We start from the raw sequence: 16,811 nt of genomic DNA, 5'->3' as shown, positions 1-16,811 counted from the left end.
CAAAATACATTTACGTCCGATCTGTTAAAGTCAAATGGCATTGTTGACTAATCTGAAACGTTTTCTTTCTTGGTGCTCTGTGGGACGGGCGGAGTGTGAGACATACGTCTTAACTTTAGTTGTTCTGTGTATAGGTGACGGTGATGCGCATGCCTATAGTCATTGTGTTGCATTTGTGTTGTTCTTGGCTACGAGAGGGAGAGAGGGAGACTGGCGAGCTTGCGGACAGACAAATCACCTTCGAGTGTCACGTTCCCTTATTCCTCCCCTAAATCTGCATATGTACTCTGCGAATCTCTTTCAAATACCTGCCACACACTAATACTAATTACCGTGTCACTTATCTTATAAGCATCACGTCTTTCGAATGATGGCAACAGTAATTTTCCTTTGCCAAGGAACATTGGGAGACGGAATTCAGCTATGCGGATTTTATCCTTCTCTTCTGTTTCCTGGCCTTTAACCCGTGTCTTCAAGGGTCGACCAGCTCATTAATTTTCGGATTTTGGCGAAGTTCGTGGCCGTGGGTGGAGTGATGCTCTTCCTGTCGCCACCGCAAATGTTTGCGTCTAGTGTTATCCCGTTTGAAAAAGTTTGAACGTTTACTAATTGTTTGTGAATCGTGTAACTGAGGCGTGACATGGGTACCAGCCCGGTATTCACCTAGGCAGATATGGGAAACCGAATAAAAACTACATCCGGGGCCAGCACGGCTTCCCAAATCCCGGAAGCGGTGTGCTAACGCTTTCGGCAGTCCAAAATTTCGGATTTAGTTTTGCAATATTCTATTACTGCCCCGTCTCGCCCACAAGTGTCTCGATAGTGATCTTTGTGTCACTGACAGTCAGAGATTTTAGTTGGGCCTTTAGGTGTGATCAGATGGCTCAATGCTCGCGAAGCCGGGAATTCGCGCTCTCGTACAAATTACTCTTCTGCTGCCCACTAGTATACTTCTGCGCACTTGGACGGTTCTGTTCTTCTCCTACGAGCACTGTATTTTCCTTTCCCATATTGAAGCGCGGAACACGGTGTTGTCAAGCGAAGAATGTGTCGTTCTGTTCCTAGGACGAACAATCAAATGCCAATCTCCAAGCCTGGAACTTGTCTCTTTGAGCTGATGTTATTTCTGTTCATTATCGGTGACAATGTCGTCCATTACTGTGTTGTGTGGGAGGAGCAGGCTACTAGCTGAGTGTCAACGGCCCGAGGCTGCGCAGGAAGTGACTAATTGCTCGCATCCACCCAAGCTACAAGCACTCCCGTAAATCACACGGAAATAAAACCGCATTCGCTCAAACTAGCCACCAGCACTTGCTGTACCAAATGCCCTTGAAAAAAAGGTATAAGTTTCCATTCTTCGACTTTGTTCCGCTCAGGACTGTGACAATTATTACTGTAAACTCGCAGTAACTAAAAGAATAATTAACTTACCAAAAAGCGGACCGAACTGCTAATGACGCACTGTGAAAGACTGACTGATTACTAATTATATCGGACATCGGGAACTAAAGTGGTTTGTTTTTGTGGCCTTCGGATGCGATCTACTCAGTTAGTCTCCCATATATGGCATGCTACAAATGATAGTGAATAACTTATTTTACTGAATCGAAGTCAAATCAGTCACACACACACACACACACACACACACACACACACACACACACACGCACGCACATGTTAATTCAAAATGGTTCAAATGGCTCTAAGCACTATGGGACTTAACACCTGAGGTCATCAGTCCCCTAGAACTTAGAACTACTTAAACCTAACTAACCTAAGGACATCACACACATCCATGCCCGAGGCAGGATTCGAACCTGCGACCGTTGCAGGAGCGCCTAGAACCGCTCGCCCACAGCGGACGGCTACATGTTAATTAAATCGCGATGCGTTCAATCGCCAAAAAGTTACTATATGTTTATACAGTGACGCATGATACGTTTTGAGCAGTATCCGTTCTGATGGGAAGCACTAACCACTGTAGTGATATGGTCAATGTGCTCCTCCGCGCCACAATCACATGGGGTTGAGTCAGTCATTTGTAGCTGTTGGGGGTGCAGTCGGAACTGTCTGTAGCCGAAGCGGAGGCGGAATTTGGTGACCAGAAACACTCTGTCGTACACACCAATTGCGTACCACGGTCGTGCAGGAGCGCTTGATAGTGTAGCTACGTAATGCCTTCCCTTATGTTGCTACGATAGGCGCCACTTGCTGCTCCACAAGGTTGTAATCTGCCGTCGCACGTTTTGGAGAAGATCCGTGTAAGAAACATATTAGTACGTCTTTATACCATTGTGGATAGCGTACTTAAGAGCGTTGACAGTTTCATTGCCCCTGATATCATGGCGCTTCTTCACCTGTAGCATGTTGATTGTCTAGTTCAAAAAAATGTTCAAATGGTTCTGAGCACTATGGGACTTAACGTCTGTGGTCATCAGTCCCCTAGAACTTAGAACTACTTAAACCTAACTAACCTAAGGACATCACACACATCCATGCCCGAGGCAGGATTCGAACCTGCGACCGTAGCAGTCGCGCGGTTCCGGACTGCGCGCCTAGAACCGCTAGACAACCGCGGCCGGCGATTGTCTAGTTACGGCGCTGTAGTTTCGCCATCCGTGTACGATATGTTGTCCAATCCTGGAGCGATATTCGTGTCAGTTATATGTGGAAATCCTTTTCGCAGAATGGTTCATAGACAATATGATGTAGGTTAATCTCCAGTTAAACGTCTTCCATATCGCGTTCCACTGAATCCTCGGTGATGAAACGTAAAATTGCGGTCGGAATGTGTGGCGGGTGCGTGAAGAATATCTCATACCTAGGACGGATACGATTTATCTTGTTCCAGACTGAGGTGGTTGTAGCGGCATTGCTGAGACTATTATAAAGCATTTCCCTGCTGGCCCTTTTCTTTCGTTTGAATGCACGCTTCATTGTCGCTTGCACGCGATTGAATCGTGTACAGTGTTCGATTATTGGGTGTCGCCAGTGCAGGCTTGAATGCTTCCCGTTTTCCTACAGCAGCAATGTTACACTCTCTATCCCACGAAACTGGTGAACGTGCGCTGCTCAGGTGGAATATGGTATTGCATGCGTTAGCGGTATCTGCTGCAAGTTCCATCATTTGAAGTAAATTCGCATAGTCTTTGCAAGCATTGTGAATTGGGCGCACTTGTTCATTTCCTCCGCAGTCTTCGTTTTACACAGGGTGATTCAAAAAGAATACCACAACTTTAAAAATGTGTATTTAATGAAAGAAACATAATATAATCTTCTGTTATACATCATTACAAAGAGTATTTAAAAAGGTTTTTTTTTTCACTCAAAAACAAGTTCAGAGATGTTCAATATGGCCCCCTTCAGACACTCGAGCAATATCAACCCGATACTCCAACTCGTTCCACACTCTCTGTAGCATATCAGGCGTAACAGTTTGGATAGCTGCTGTTATTTCTCGTTTCAAATCATCAATGGTGGCTGGGAGAGGTGGCCGAAACACCATATCCTTAACATACTCCCATAAGAAAAAATCGCAGGGGGTAAGATCAGGGCTTCTTGGAGGCCAGTGATGAAGTGCTCTGTCACGGGCTGCCTGGCGGCCGATCCATCGCCTCGGGTAGTTGACGTTCAGGTAGTTACGGACAGATAAGTGCCAATGTGGTGGCGCTCCATCCTGCTGAAATATGAATTGTTGTGCTTCTTGTTCGAGCTGAGGGAACAGCCAATTCTCTAACATCTCCAGATACTGTAGTCCAGTTGCAGTAGCACCTTCGAAGAAAAAGGGACCAAAAACTTTATTGGCTGAAATGGCACAGAAAACGTTCACCTTAGGCGAGTCACGTTCATACTGAGTTGTTTCCCGCGGATTCTGAGTGCCCCATATACAGACATTGTGACGGTTGACTTTCCCGTTAGTGTGGAAAGTTGCTTCATCACTAAACACAATCTTAGCATCAACTGACGCTGACGCCTAGTCAACAGCGCCTCAAGCGAACAAATGTACAACTAAATGAAACTTTATAGCTCCCTTAATTCGCCGACAGATAGTGCTTAGCTGTGCCTTTTGTCGTTGCAGAGTTTTAAAGTCCTAAAGTTGTGGTATTCTTTTTGAATCACCCTGTATGATTGCCGGTCCCCGAGGAGAGGCCGTGGGACACTCCTGATGGTCCGTCGGATGGGCGCGTTAAGGTCGAGACCCGCATGGTACATATTGAGATTAGTAGGCTATGTGTCGGTACCAAGTTTCATACAGTCCGTCATTTCTTTTGTCATTTAAACGTTATTTGTTTAGCCGTCACTGAAAACATAAAAATGACAGTAAAACTCGACACGGTATTATCACAGGCACCAAAACTGGACAGTTACTGTTGTGCACGAAGAAAGAAAGCCTTTCCAATTAGCCAGCTAACCAGTCCTTCGGAGATCTCCCATTCGACAAAGCCGTGCGACTTGTGTTGACTTCACCACGAGTCACTCGTCTGTGTCGTTTGCTGGACTGTCATCTCGAAACACTGCGTCGTTGTTCGGAAAACACATTTTTATCTGCGGAGCGTTATATTCGGCAATAGAGGTTTACCCAAGTTCTCAGTTTATTACGCTCCTGTCGAACTGATTTTGTCCACTGTGATCCAGTTGTTCCCCTATTAGCCAGTGCCAGATCAGTGCACCACATTCCATCATGTCGACCGAGGGAGAGATAGAGAAAAGGACACTAGTTTGTCTCCTCACATCGAAGCAAAGACCCTCACACTGCGCCGCACGCTCCGTCCGCTCAAGTATTAATGTGCATCATGTGTTTAGTATTTATACTAAAAACATGATCGTGTGCATGCAATGGATACCACACGGGCACTTTCTGTTGTCTTGAAGTTGTGTGAAGCCAACTGCGCGTTACTTTCCCCCCATTTACGGCCAGAGTAATGTGTTGTCGTTACAATGCTAAATGGAGACAAATGGTAACATGCAGCGAAGATTGTGAGTACAGGCCTGTCTAGTGTATTTTCTATACCTTCTACCGGGCAGCGACTACATACCTTCATCAGAATAACTACTATTTACTTACAGGACAACTACCGTAGCAACACAATCAGAGAATATGCTTAAGCGCCTTCAGCTCTGTTTGCGCTTTTCATAGTGTCGCTTACCATAGTTGCAGACCACAAACGCGTCAAATAACCTAACTGTTGTGATTCATTTTGAGTACGTGCTTTGTTTTTCTGTGCGAAGTGTTTATTTTACCCCGCAGACTGTCGAGTGAGAAGAAAAGTTATGATCCTACAAAAAAGTTATGATCCTGCAAAGCGAAGTCAAGAATGCACGTTAACAGGGAACATACGGTTGACTGCCATGTTTTTCATGATCAACTGTCACGATTGTCAGTCACTCGGTTATTATGACCCAGGTGTGAATAGAGGATTTTACATCTGCCTGCAGAAACTAGAAACTATGCAGACATGATACCTCGTATGTTGCTCACATCGTACTATCAATCTTAATTCTGACTGACACAGGGTACTGGAATGGTCGATAGTCTGTCGTCATTTCTTGTAAAACCCACGAGTAAGGGTCACTAAGGAGTGGATAATAATGGATTGCAATCGACTAGCGCGCGATAACGGATACAGATAGCGTACACACTAACAGTAAGTTTACTGGCATATGTTGCAGTGAAGCAGACGTCTGTGGAACATCCTCTCCCGACGGGGGGGGGGGGGGGGGGGGCGATGGGACGGTGGTTTTGTGATGCTGTTACCTTGGTACTATTTAGAATATGTTTCTTTTATTCCAGTCTTTGATCAGAATTTTTTTTGTCCTCGGATTATCGATTTCGATCAGTGGTGACCACCTCCACATGTGTGTAAAATATGTCCCAGATGGTTTCTACGTATCTGAAGGTGGTCACCACTGTAATATGAGGACAAAAAACTGTAATCATAGATTTGAATAAAAGAAACATATTCTACACTTCCCATATCACTGTTTTTATTCGCGGCTGTGTCACATCTTGTCTTGTTACTATTTCGTCAAGTATATTTTACACCGTTGAAGTACTCTTCGGAGGCTCTTTGCCAAGCCACAGGAATACAGGGTTATTACAAATGATTGAAGTGATTTCACAGCTCTACAATAACTATATTATTTGAGATATTTTCACAATGCTTTGCACACACATACAACAACTCAAAAAGTTTTTTTAGGCATTCACAAATGTTCGATATGTGCCCCTTTACTGATTCGGCAGACATCAAGCCGATAATCAAGTTCCTCCCACACTCGGCGCAGCATGTCCCCATCAATGAGGTGGAAAGCATCGTTGATGCGCGCTCGCAGTTCTGGCACGTTTCTTGGTAGAGGAGGTTTAAACACCGAATTTTTCACATAACCCCACAGAAAGAAATCGCATGGGGTTAAGTCGGGAGAGCGTGGAGGCCATGACATGAATTGCTGATCATGATCTCCACCACGACCCATCCATCGGTTTTCCAATCTCCTGTTTAAGAAATGCCGAACATCATGATGGAAGTGCAGTGGAGCACCATCCTGTTGAAAGATGAAGTCGGCGCTGTCGGTTTCCAGTTGTGTCATGAGCCAATTTTCCAGCATGTCCAGATACACGTGTCCTGTAACGTTTTTTTCGCAGAAGAAAAAGGGGCCGCAAACTTTAAACCGTGAGATTGCACAAAACACGTTAACTTTTGGTGACTTGCGAATTTGCTGCACGAATGCGTGAGGATTCTCTACCGCCCAGATTCGCACATTGTGTCTGTTCACTTCACCATTAAGAAAAAATGTTGCTTCATCACTGAAAACAAGTTTCGCACTGAACGCATCCTCTTCCATGAACTGTTGCAACCGCGCCGAAAATTCAAAGCGTTTGACTTTGTCATCGGGTGTCAGGGCTTGTAGCAATTGTAAACGGTAAGGCTTCTGCTTTAGCCTTTTCCGTAAGATTTTGCAGACCGTCGGCTGTGGTACGTTTAGCTCCCTGCTTGCTTTATTCGTCGACTTCCGCGGGCTACGCGTGAAACTTGCCCGCACGCGTTCAACCGTTTCTTCGCTCACTGCAGGCCGACCCGTTGATTTCCCCTTACAGAGGCATCCAGAAGCTTTAAACTGCGCATACCATCGCCGAATGGAGTTAGCAGTTGGTGGATCTTCGTTGAACTTCGTCCTGAAGTGTCGTTGCACTGTTATGACTGACTGATGTGAGTGCATTTCAAGCACGACATACGCTTTCTCGGCTCCTGTCGCCATTTTGTCTCACTGCGCTCTCGAGCGCTCTGGCGGCAGAAACCTGAAGTGTGGCTTCAGCCGAACAAACCTTTATGAGTTTTTCTACGTATCTGTAGTGTGTCGTGACCATATGTCAATGAATGGAGCTACAGTGAATTTATGAAATCGCTCCAATCATTTGTAATAGCCCTGTATATTTACAGTTCCAGTAAAGCAAGAAGTCGGTGTCATAGTTTGGCACCTGTGAACGTTAAAAAAGACTCGCATACGCCAGAAAATTCCATCGTCCCCCTCAGATGACAAACAGATGACAACACTTGCCGTGTCGGAGGGTTGATTCGAACCGATCGTCGCATTCGTGTGAGGCAAACTGCGCACGAACTCAACATTTTTTATGGCAGTACAGTGGATATCGTGCACAACATGCACAACACACGGGGCTGCCAGAAAACGTGTTCTCGGTGGTTACCGCGGCTGCTCTCACTAGGAAACAATCCGATTTTTGTAATTTTTTGTACTTTGGGTACGCGAAGTTCAGAACTCCAAATATACCTCTCCCAAAGCAGTTCCATGCAGCTCTTAAAAATTCTCGATAAAATAGACTTTGGTTTTCCAACCATATTCAATATGCTAAAATAAGGTACGTATTTTTCTACGAGCATTGTGGGTCTGTGGGAGTGTGCTTGTTCGCTGTTTGAGGGGCTGGGTTTCGGTCTAAATGCTCACAGAACATGCACCTTTGTTTAAAACTTGATTCCGCCGGTATTTGAACCTAGGCCCCCCCAAACATCAGGCGACACTCTACCACATGGCCACGCTACTTCTCGAAAACGACACCATCTTAGTTTAGCGTGCGAACATTGGTCGGAAAAATTCGATGTCGGTTTATCGAGTATTTTTGAGAGTTGCATCGAACTGCTTTGTGAGAGGTAGATTTGAATTATGTACTTCACGTACCATAAATACGAAAGATTATAAAAATGCGATCGCCTCGTGGTCCCCTTGCCAGGCGCGACTACAAGCAAGCGAATGCGGCATGGCGCGGAGGATGTTCCGTTCCTGCAGGGAACGAAACGTGGGTGCACCTGAGACCAAGAAAGCGTAAATACCACTGAGACACCCTTGATCTCACCCCAGTAAAAAATTTAAAGCAACGGTATCCACGAAAATTTTAAGTATGGTCGTTTAGACTTGTACTTGCGTGGCCGGATTGTTATACTCACACTCATTATGTATAATGGTACTTTATATATTACAAATGAAAGAAACATCCTGGATCTGGAACAGACCAGTTTTCATTAGTTCGGACCGTTAAGGAAGCACCCCACGGGTGGCCATTTCAGAAGCGTTTCCGAAGTTCAAGAGGCTCTGAGACTTAATTTATGAGAGTTACGACGGACTGATGTACGATCGAACAAATACTTTGGCAATCATGGTTACTGTGTGAATAAGTAATATGTACCGGTGCCTAAGTAGAATTGCGTAATTCTCAGATTTCATGAATAAATATTTTGTAAATAGTCTTCACGGGTTTGCCGCCCGATCACGTTGTGCAAAATCCGATCGCCTCGTGGTCCCGTTGTCAGACGCAAATGCGACCATCACATTCGAAACTCTGAAGATTTCACAGGTCGCCTGAAAACCATTAGATTGCAATCATCGGATCTGTTAGTAAGTTTCGATGTTGTGTCTTTATTTACAAAGGTGTCCTTACAGGAATCTTTGGAGCTCATAAGCAACAAGTTTGAGGAGGGCATAGTAGCATTATTCAAACACGTGCTTACTTCAACATACTTCTTATTTCAAGACCAATATTTTGAACAAGTGGACGGTGTCACCATGGGAAGCCTCTGTCTCCTGTGGTGGCCAACTATTTTATGGAGGACTTTGAAGAAAAAGCACTACAGTCAGCCACTCTCAAGCCCTCTTGTTTTCTGCGGTATGCGGATGATAACATTTCTGGTGTGGCCACATGGACTATATACTCTACCTAAGTTTCTTCAGCATCTGAATTCGCTCCATCCGAATATAAACTTCACTTACCTTTTCTTGATGTCTCGGTACGAAGGAAAGCAGATGGAACCTTGGGACACAGCGTGTGCCGCAAGCCAACGCATACAGATCTATATCTACAGGCCACAAGCTGCCATCATCCTGCACAATGCAGTAGTGCATTACGTGCGTTAGTTCATAGAGCACACGTGGTATCTAATCCTGAGAGCCTGTCGAGTGAAATACAACATTTGAAGACAGTGTTCCGAAAAAACGGTTATTCTGACAGACAGATACGTAATGCATTCAGGCCCAGGCGAGTTAAATCTATGGAGCAGAATGAAGATACGAAGACACCCACCACTTTGGCCTTTTTGCCGTATTTTCGTGCCATGTCGTCAACAATCGGAAGATAGGGAATTAAGTGTGTTTTTCAACCATCTGCAAAACTGAGAAACCTGTTGGGTTCGGTTAAGGATGACCTTGGACTGAGAAAATGTGGCGTGTACAAGATTCCTTGTCATTGTGGGGCAGCGTATATAGGCCAGACATGCCGCACAGTACAAGAACGCTCCGATATACGCCTTCGTCAACAGCAAAAGTCGGCAATTGCGGAACACTGCCTGAATACATGACGTCGTATGATTTATGAGAAGACGGAATTTTTATCCACGGCATCATCTTTCTGGGACTGCGTCATTAAGGAAGCAATACATATCCGCACAGCCGATAATCTCATCAACAAGGATACGGGATTTCAACTGAGCACAGCCTGGAACCCTGCATTGGCTGCTATTAAATCGCGACGCGAATATCAAGATTCTTCGCTAACAGGCCCGTCATAACACTGGCCTAGTACGGCCGTTGGCGAGTAACGTCTGGCCGCACTGTTGACAAACGCAGCTACAGCGCACGTGCGATTTTCGGCAGGGGGAGTTTGAATAGGGCAAATCACTGCGCATGCGCGATTTCTGCGGCTGCGCATTCTTATTCTTCGCGCGCGTGTTCTAAAAACGGGGCGTCGCCGTGCGGATACCGTCAGTCGTACCTAGCCACGAGCAAGGTTCAACCACCGTAAGATGGCGGACAGTTGCTCCGAGGAAATGTTGTGGAATTTGCACAACGTGATCCGGCGGCAAACCCGTGAAGACTATTTACAACACATCCGCAGGGAAAGCTTGAAGAGTCACAATAAATATTTTCTCGCAGCGGGCTTGTTACCACCTTGCTACATCTCGATGCTTAACGACAATCTCACTGAACGTGTGCGAAGTGCATGTTTCTGTCGTCCATTGGAATGACATTACGTATTCTAAAGCGTACAGATCCTCTAGTAGGCGAAGCATCTCGCGGGGTGGCGTAGCTTCAACATTCCCAATGTACCAAAGTCACAAATCCATTATATGGAGACTGGAAGCTACCTAGCTGTCGGGAAAATTCTTAAGGGTGTCTCTCGGGACCGCTTTCGTCCGTATTGTATTTTGTATTACTGATGAACGGTGGCTGTTTCAGCTATTTTAGTAAATGGGGAATTATCAGTGCAAACATCCCACCAATAAGTATCGTTTCTGCAGCGCAGTGAAAGATCCTCCACGTGTCACAACGGTAAAGCTTTAGTCTTTGTCTTGGGTGTCTAGTCTTCAAAGGTATCTGTAAAATTATTATTAACTTCTCAGATATTTCGATTGCAATGCTATGTACAGAAGTTAGCTTCTGTCTGTGACGTAACGTATCAAATAAGAAATTATTTGCCACGACTTCAATCTTCCTCCGCAGTTTCTACGTCTTGAAACTAGGCACTAATGGTCGGAAATGAGTATTGATAGCGGTACGAAGTTTCGAATGAGGACTACGAGTGTTCGTAAATTGCTTATATTTCATAACAAGCAACTGCCTGCCTCATCGGCACGACCTTCAAAAGTAATAATTTAGTTGCCACGGTGGAGTTTGTCATTGTTTACAGCTCGTCACTGGTTTTCAAACATGATGAAGCATTATTCATTGCAGGAACTTTGCAGACGCACTCGAAGTCCGGAAGGCCGAACGGATGTACAGAGCAAAATTTAATAAGAAGAAATTTATCTCCGTCTATGAAAACTTACGATGACATCTGTCCTTTAAGCCCCAGAGAGAGGATTAACTCTCGGCAAAAAGCAGTTGTCACGGTTCATAATGCTGAGAGCGGTTGTCCCTGCCTCTACCAGCTGTTGCAGTAACTTTCTGGGGCAGGTGTGTGCCAAGATTTGGAAGAGAGAGATTGCGTCTGCAGTTGGCTTCTTACTACTCTGTCTGTTGAAGTTCACGATGTATGTCTAAGAATGAGTATAGAAAATTGCCAAGATTATGTCAAAAATGTGCTTTCCAGCCTGTTAACGTTCAATTTTCTCCAGGAAAAAAGATGAGTTTTAATTCTTGCGATAGTAGTTGAAGGATAAAACTAAGATTCCTTCGAGGCTGTAAACTTTTTGTCAAAATTAAAAACTTAGTGACGTTCATTACAGGACTGTTTCGGCTTGTCAGCTGATACATATACATGTGCTACGACAGCCTTTATCCACTGACCATTCCTCTCGATTTGATATACGTATAATTCGACGGACACGTTAGCATCTGTAGATTAGAGTCCGCCTCGGTAATGCGGGGTTAGCGCGGCGGATTACTAAGCGGAGTAGCCTGGGTTCGAGTCCCGACCCGGTCGGAGATTTTCTCCTCTCGGGGAGTGGGTCAAGCGTTGTCCTTACGTTCGTATCGTCGTAACTGACGAGAATTCGTACAATTTCGTATCGTCTTTCCATTATTGAGATGACTGAACGGACACGAAACGCAAGCCAATAAATTGAGGGAAAATATGTACAAGAGAGGAAATATGCGTCGATGTCGCACAGAAAAAGTTTACAGCTCGAGTGTTTTATCCTCAGTAGAATTCTTCATAGTGTGGCGCCTGGCGCGAAGAAAGACTGTCGGCCAGGGACGGCAGGTTTGACGTGCGTGTATTCCTCCACAGCGACGACGACGACGGACCGGCCGAGCCCGCCCTGGCTGACGACGTCGCAGCCGTCGCCCTGGAGCACGGTGCGCGTGGACGCGCCGCTGCCGCCGCCCCCGCCCCCGCCCCCGCAGCCGCAGCCGCCGGCCGCCCCCGCCCCCGCGGACACGGCGCTCGTCCCCGGCACTCTGCCGGCCCTGCCGCCGCCCCCCGTCACGCAGTCGCCGCCGCCGCCTCCGCCGCCCCCGATGGTGCCCGTGCCGGTACCGCAGACGCCGCCGCCTCCGCCGCCCCCGCAGCCACAGGACACGGCGACGGTGGTTCCTCCCAGCACGACTACAGGTAGGCCGCGGACTAGCTCTTTTCATACCCCTCCCCCCTGCTTCTTTCTTGAGTTTTTATATTTTGTTTTCGCGTGCGATTTGGGCAAGTACTTCTCTAACTACGTCTCTATTGTTCAACTCCGTACTGACAAGCAACCAACACCCGTTGCAGTGTAGTAGTGGTGGAAAACCCAACAGAACTCTTCAGACTTCATCTTGACGCGAATTTCCTTAGGAAAGTTCACAGCTTGCGCCCTTATTTACTCGAACAATAAATATACATCGAGGTGACAAAAGTCGTGGGATACCTTCTAATATCGTGTAGGACCTTCGTTTGCCCGCCGTAGTTCAGCAACTCGACGTGGCACGGACTCAACAAGTTGTTGTAAGTCTCGTGCAAGAATATAGAGTCGTGCTGGCTCTATAGCCGTCCATAGTTGCCAAAGTGTTGCTGGTAGGAGGTTGTGCACGAACTGACATCGCGATTATGTCGCATACGTGTTCGATGGGATTCGTGTCCGGCGATCTGGGTGGCTAAATCATTCGCTCGAATTGTCCAGATTGTTCTTCAAATTAATCGGGAATAACTGTGGCTCAGTGACATGGCGCATTGTCATCCATAAAAATTCCGTTGTTGCTTGCGAACATCAAGTGTTGGGGTGTGCGCCACACTCGAGCCCTACCGTCAGCTCTTACCAACTGAAATCTGGACTCCTCTACATCCATACTCCGCAAGCCACCTGACGGTGTGCGGCGGAGGGTACCTTGAGTACCTCTATCGGTTCTCCCTTCTATTCCAGTCTCGTATTGTTCGTGGAAAGGATGATTGTCGGTATGCCTCTGTGTGGGCTCTAAATCTCTCTGATTTTATCCTCATGGTCTCTTCGCGAGATATACGTAGGAGGGAGCAATATACTGCTGGACTCCTCGGTGAAGGTATGTTCTCGAAACTTCAACAAAAGCTCGTACCGAGCTACTGAGCGTCTCTCCTGCAGAGTCTTCCACTGGAGTTTATCTATCATATCCGTAACGCTTTGGCGATTACTAAATGATCCTGTAACGAAGCGCGCTGCTCTCCGTTGGATGTTCTCTATCTCTTCTATCAACCCTATCTGGTACGGATCCCACACTGCTGAGCAGTATTCAAGCAGTGGACGAACAAGCGTACTGTAACCTACTTACTTTGTTTTCGGATTGCATTTCCTTAGGATTCTTCCAATGAATCTCAGTCTGGTATGTGCTTTACCGACGATCAACTTTATATGATCATTCCATTTTAAATCACTCCTAATGCGTACTCCCAGATAATTTATGGAATTAACTGCTTCCAGTTGCTGACCTGCTATTTTGTAGCTAAATGATAAGGGATCTATCTTTCTATGTATTCGCAGCACATTACACTTGTCTACATTGAAATTCAATTGCCATTCTCTGCACGATGCGTCAATTCGCTGCAGATCCTCCTACATTTCAGTACAATGTTCCATTGTTACAACCTCTCGTTATATACCACAGCATCGTCCGCAAAAAGCCTCAGTGAACTTCCGATGTCATCCACAAGGTCATTTATGTATAATGTGAATAGCAACGGTCGTACGACACTCCCCTGCGGCACACCTGAAATCACTCTTACTTCGGAAGACTTCTCTCCATTGAGAATGACATGCTGAGTTCTGTTATCTAGGAACTCTTCAATCCAATCACACAATTGGTCTGATAGTCTATATGCTCTTACTTTGTTCATTAAACGACTGTGGGTAACTGTATCGAACGCCCTGCGGAAGTCAAGAAACACGGCATCTACCTGGGAAGCCGTGTCTATGGCCCTCTGAGTCTCGTGGACGAATAGCGCGAGATGGGTTTCACACGACCGTCCTTTTCGAAACCCATGCTGATTCCTACAGAGTAGATTTCTAATCTCCAGAAAAGTCATTATACTCGAACACAATACTCATGTGACCAGGGCTCGGTTTTCCAGTCGTCTAGGGCCCAACGGATACGGTCGCGAGCCAGGAGAGGTGCTGGAAAGCTACTCGCGTCCGTCGTCTGCTGTCATAGTCCATTAGCCTCAAATTTCGCCGCAATGTCCTAAAGGATACGTTCATCGTAAGACGGGCATTGATTTCTGCGGCTATTTCACGCAGTGTTACTTGCCTTTTAGCACTGACAACTCTACGCAAACGCCGCTGCTCTCGGTCGTTAAGTGAAGGCTGTCGGCCACTGGGTTGTCTGTGGTTAGAGGTAATGCCTGAAATTTAGTATTCTCGGCACGCGCTTGACACTATGGATCTCGGAATATTGAATTCTCTGACAATGTCTCATAGAACATTAAAAAAAGAAGTACATGTAAATGGGATTCGGCAAACCTGAAAAACGAAAATACACTGAAGCACTATCAACTAGAAGCAGACAAGAAAACAAATACACAGGGCTGCAATGACATCCAAAGCAGCTGGGGAAAAATAAAAACTGGTATTTTAGAAGCAGCAGAAGAAGTAATAGGAAAAGAAAGGACAGAGAAAAGGAAGGAATGGATCACTAATGACCTACTAAATATGATGGAAGAAAGAAGGAAATTAAAAAAATTCTGTGAAGAAGGAAGACCAAGAGAAATACAAGAGTCTGAAAAACAGAATCAACAGAGGCAAAACAAGCAAGAGAAAAATACCTTGATGATCTCTGTATTTCAGTTGAGGACAACATGAGCAAGGGAAATATCGACAAGGCCTATAAATGTGTGAGACATTGCTTTGGAGACAGAAGAAACAAGTGTAGGGCTGTGATGGATGAAAATGGCAATATATTGGATGACGATGATGAAGTTGCAAGAAGATGGAAACAATATATAGGAAAACTGTACAGCGGACCAGACCTGCCTGAAAACATCATGGAAGAAGAAACAGAAGTAGATGCACACAACATAGGTGAACCTATATTAAAGGAAGAGTTTGAACTAGCTCTGAAAAAATTGAAAAACAACAAATCGCCTGGTATAGACAATATCCCAGCCGAACTTCTCAAATCTGGAGGAGCAAAACTGAATCAGGAGTTGTATAATCTTGTTTTCAACATGTACGAGCAGGGTAAAATTCCTACAGACTTTGAGAAAAACATTATGATCCCCATTCCAAAGAAGGCAAATGCTACAAGATGTGAAAATTATAGGACGCTCAGCCTAGTTACGCACGCCTCTAAAATATTAACCTCAATTATCCTAAAACGCATAGAGCAAAAAGTCGAAGCTACACTCTCCGAAGACCAGTTTGGATTCCGGAAAGATAGAGGAACCAGAGAAGCAATATTTGCTCGAAAACTAATAATAGAGAAACGACTAGATAAGAACCTGAAAACATACATAGCTTTCGTAGATGTAGAGAAAGCCTTTGATAATGTTAAATGGGATAAGATGTTTGAGGTACTCAAAAAAGTAGGAATAGACCATAAAGGTATAAAAATGATATGGAACCTGTACAAAAACGAGACAGCAGTTATCCGTGGACGGACAAAACAAGAAGAGGTGCAGATACGGAAAGGTGTCCGACAAGGTTGCGCACTATCCCCTGTTATCTTTAACGTATTCATTGAAGAGGCACTGAAAAAAGAAAGGAAAAATTCACAGACAAGTGTAGTAATTCATGGCCAACGAATAGATATGATGAGATATGCCGATGATATAGCTGTCCTGGCTGAAAGTGAAGAAGATCTTGTAGTCCTCCTGAATAGAAATGGTTCAAATGGCTCTGAGCACTATGGGACTTAACATCTATGGTCATCAGTCCCCTAGAACTTAGAACTACTTAAACCTAACTAACCTAAGGACAGCACACAACACCCAGTCATCACGAGGCAGAGAAAATCCCTGACCCCGCCGGGAATCGAACCCGGGAACCCGTGCGCGGGAAGCGAGAACGATACCGCACTCCTGAATAGAATGGGTAAAGTTATGGTTGAAGAATATAATATGAGGATTAATAAAGCAAAAACAAAAGTAATGGCACGTGACAAAGAAGATCAAGTGAAAGTCCAAGTTCATGTAGGCAATGAACTGCTTGAACAAGTTGATAAATTTACTTATCTGGGCAGTAATATTACCAGGGATGGAAGGAGCAAGGCAGAAGTGAGAAGTAGAATAGCTCAAGTAAAGGCTGCTTTTAACAAGAAGAAAAACATATTAACGTCTAAGAGCATCAGCCGTGAAATCAGGAAAAGATTTTTGAAATCATAGCCGGCCGGAGTGGCCGTGCGGTTAAAGGCGCTGCAGTCTGGAACCGCGC

At 45.3% G+C, this 16,811-nt stretch overlaps 1 protein-coding gene across 1 annotated transcript in view; it reads left to right on the top strand.

The window, feature by feature from the left end:
* Positions 1 to 16,811, top strand: part of LOC124722165 (latrophilin Cirl) — a 799,917-nt gene that overhangs the window by 726,675 nt on the left and 56,431 nt on the right. The window contains exons 7-8 of the mRNA XM_047247367.1: positions 12,233 to 12,336; positions 12,514 to 12,556. Of these exons, the coding sequence (XP_047103323.1) occupies positions 12,233 to 12,336; positions 12,514 to 12,556 (147 nt within the window). The remainder of the gene's footprint in view (positions 1 to 12,232; positions 12,337 to 12,513; positions 12,557 to 16,811) is intronic.

This window comes from Schistocerca piceifrons, chromosome X (assembly GCF_021461385.2).
Source record: "Schistocerca piceifrons isolate TAMUIC-IGC-003096 chromosome X, iqSchPice1.1, whole genome shotgun sequence".
NCBI lineage: Eukaryota > Metazoa > Arthropoda > Insecta > Orthoptera > Acrididae > Schistocerca > Schistocerca piceifrons.
This window is presented reverse-complemented; position numbering and strand designations above follow the sequence as displayed.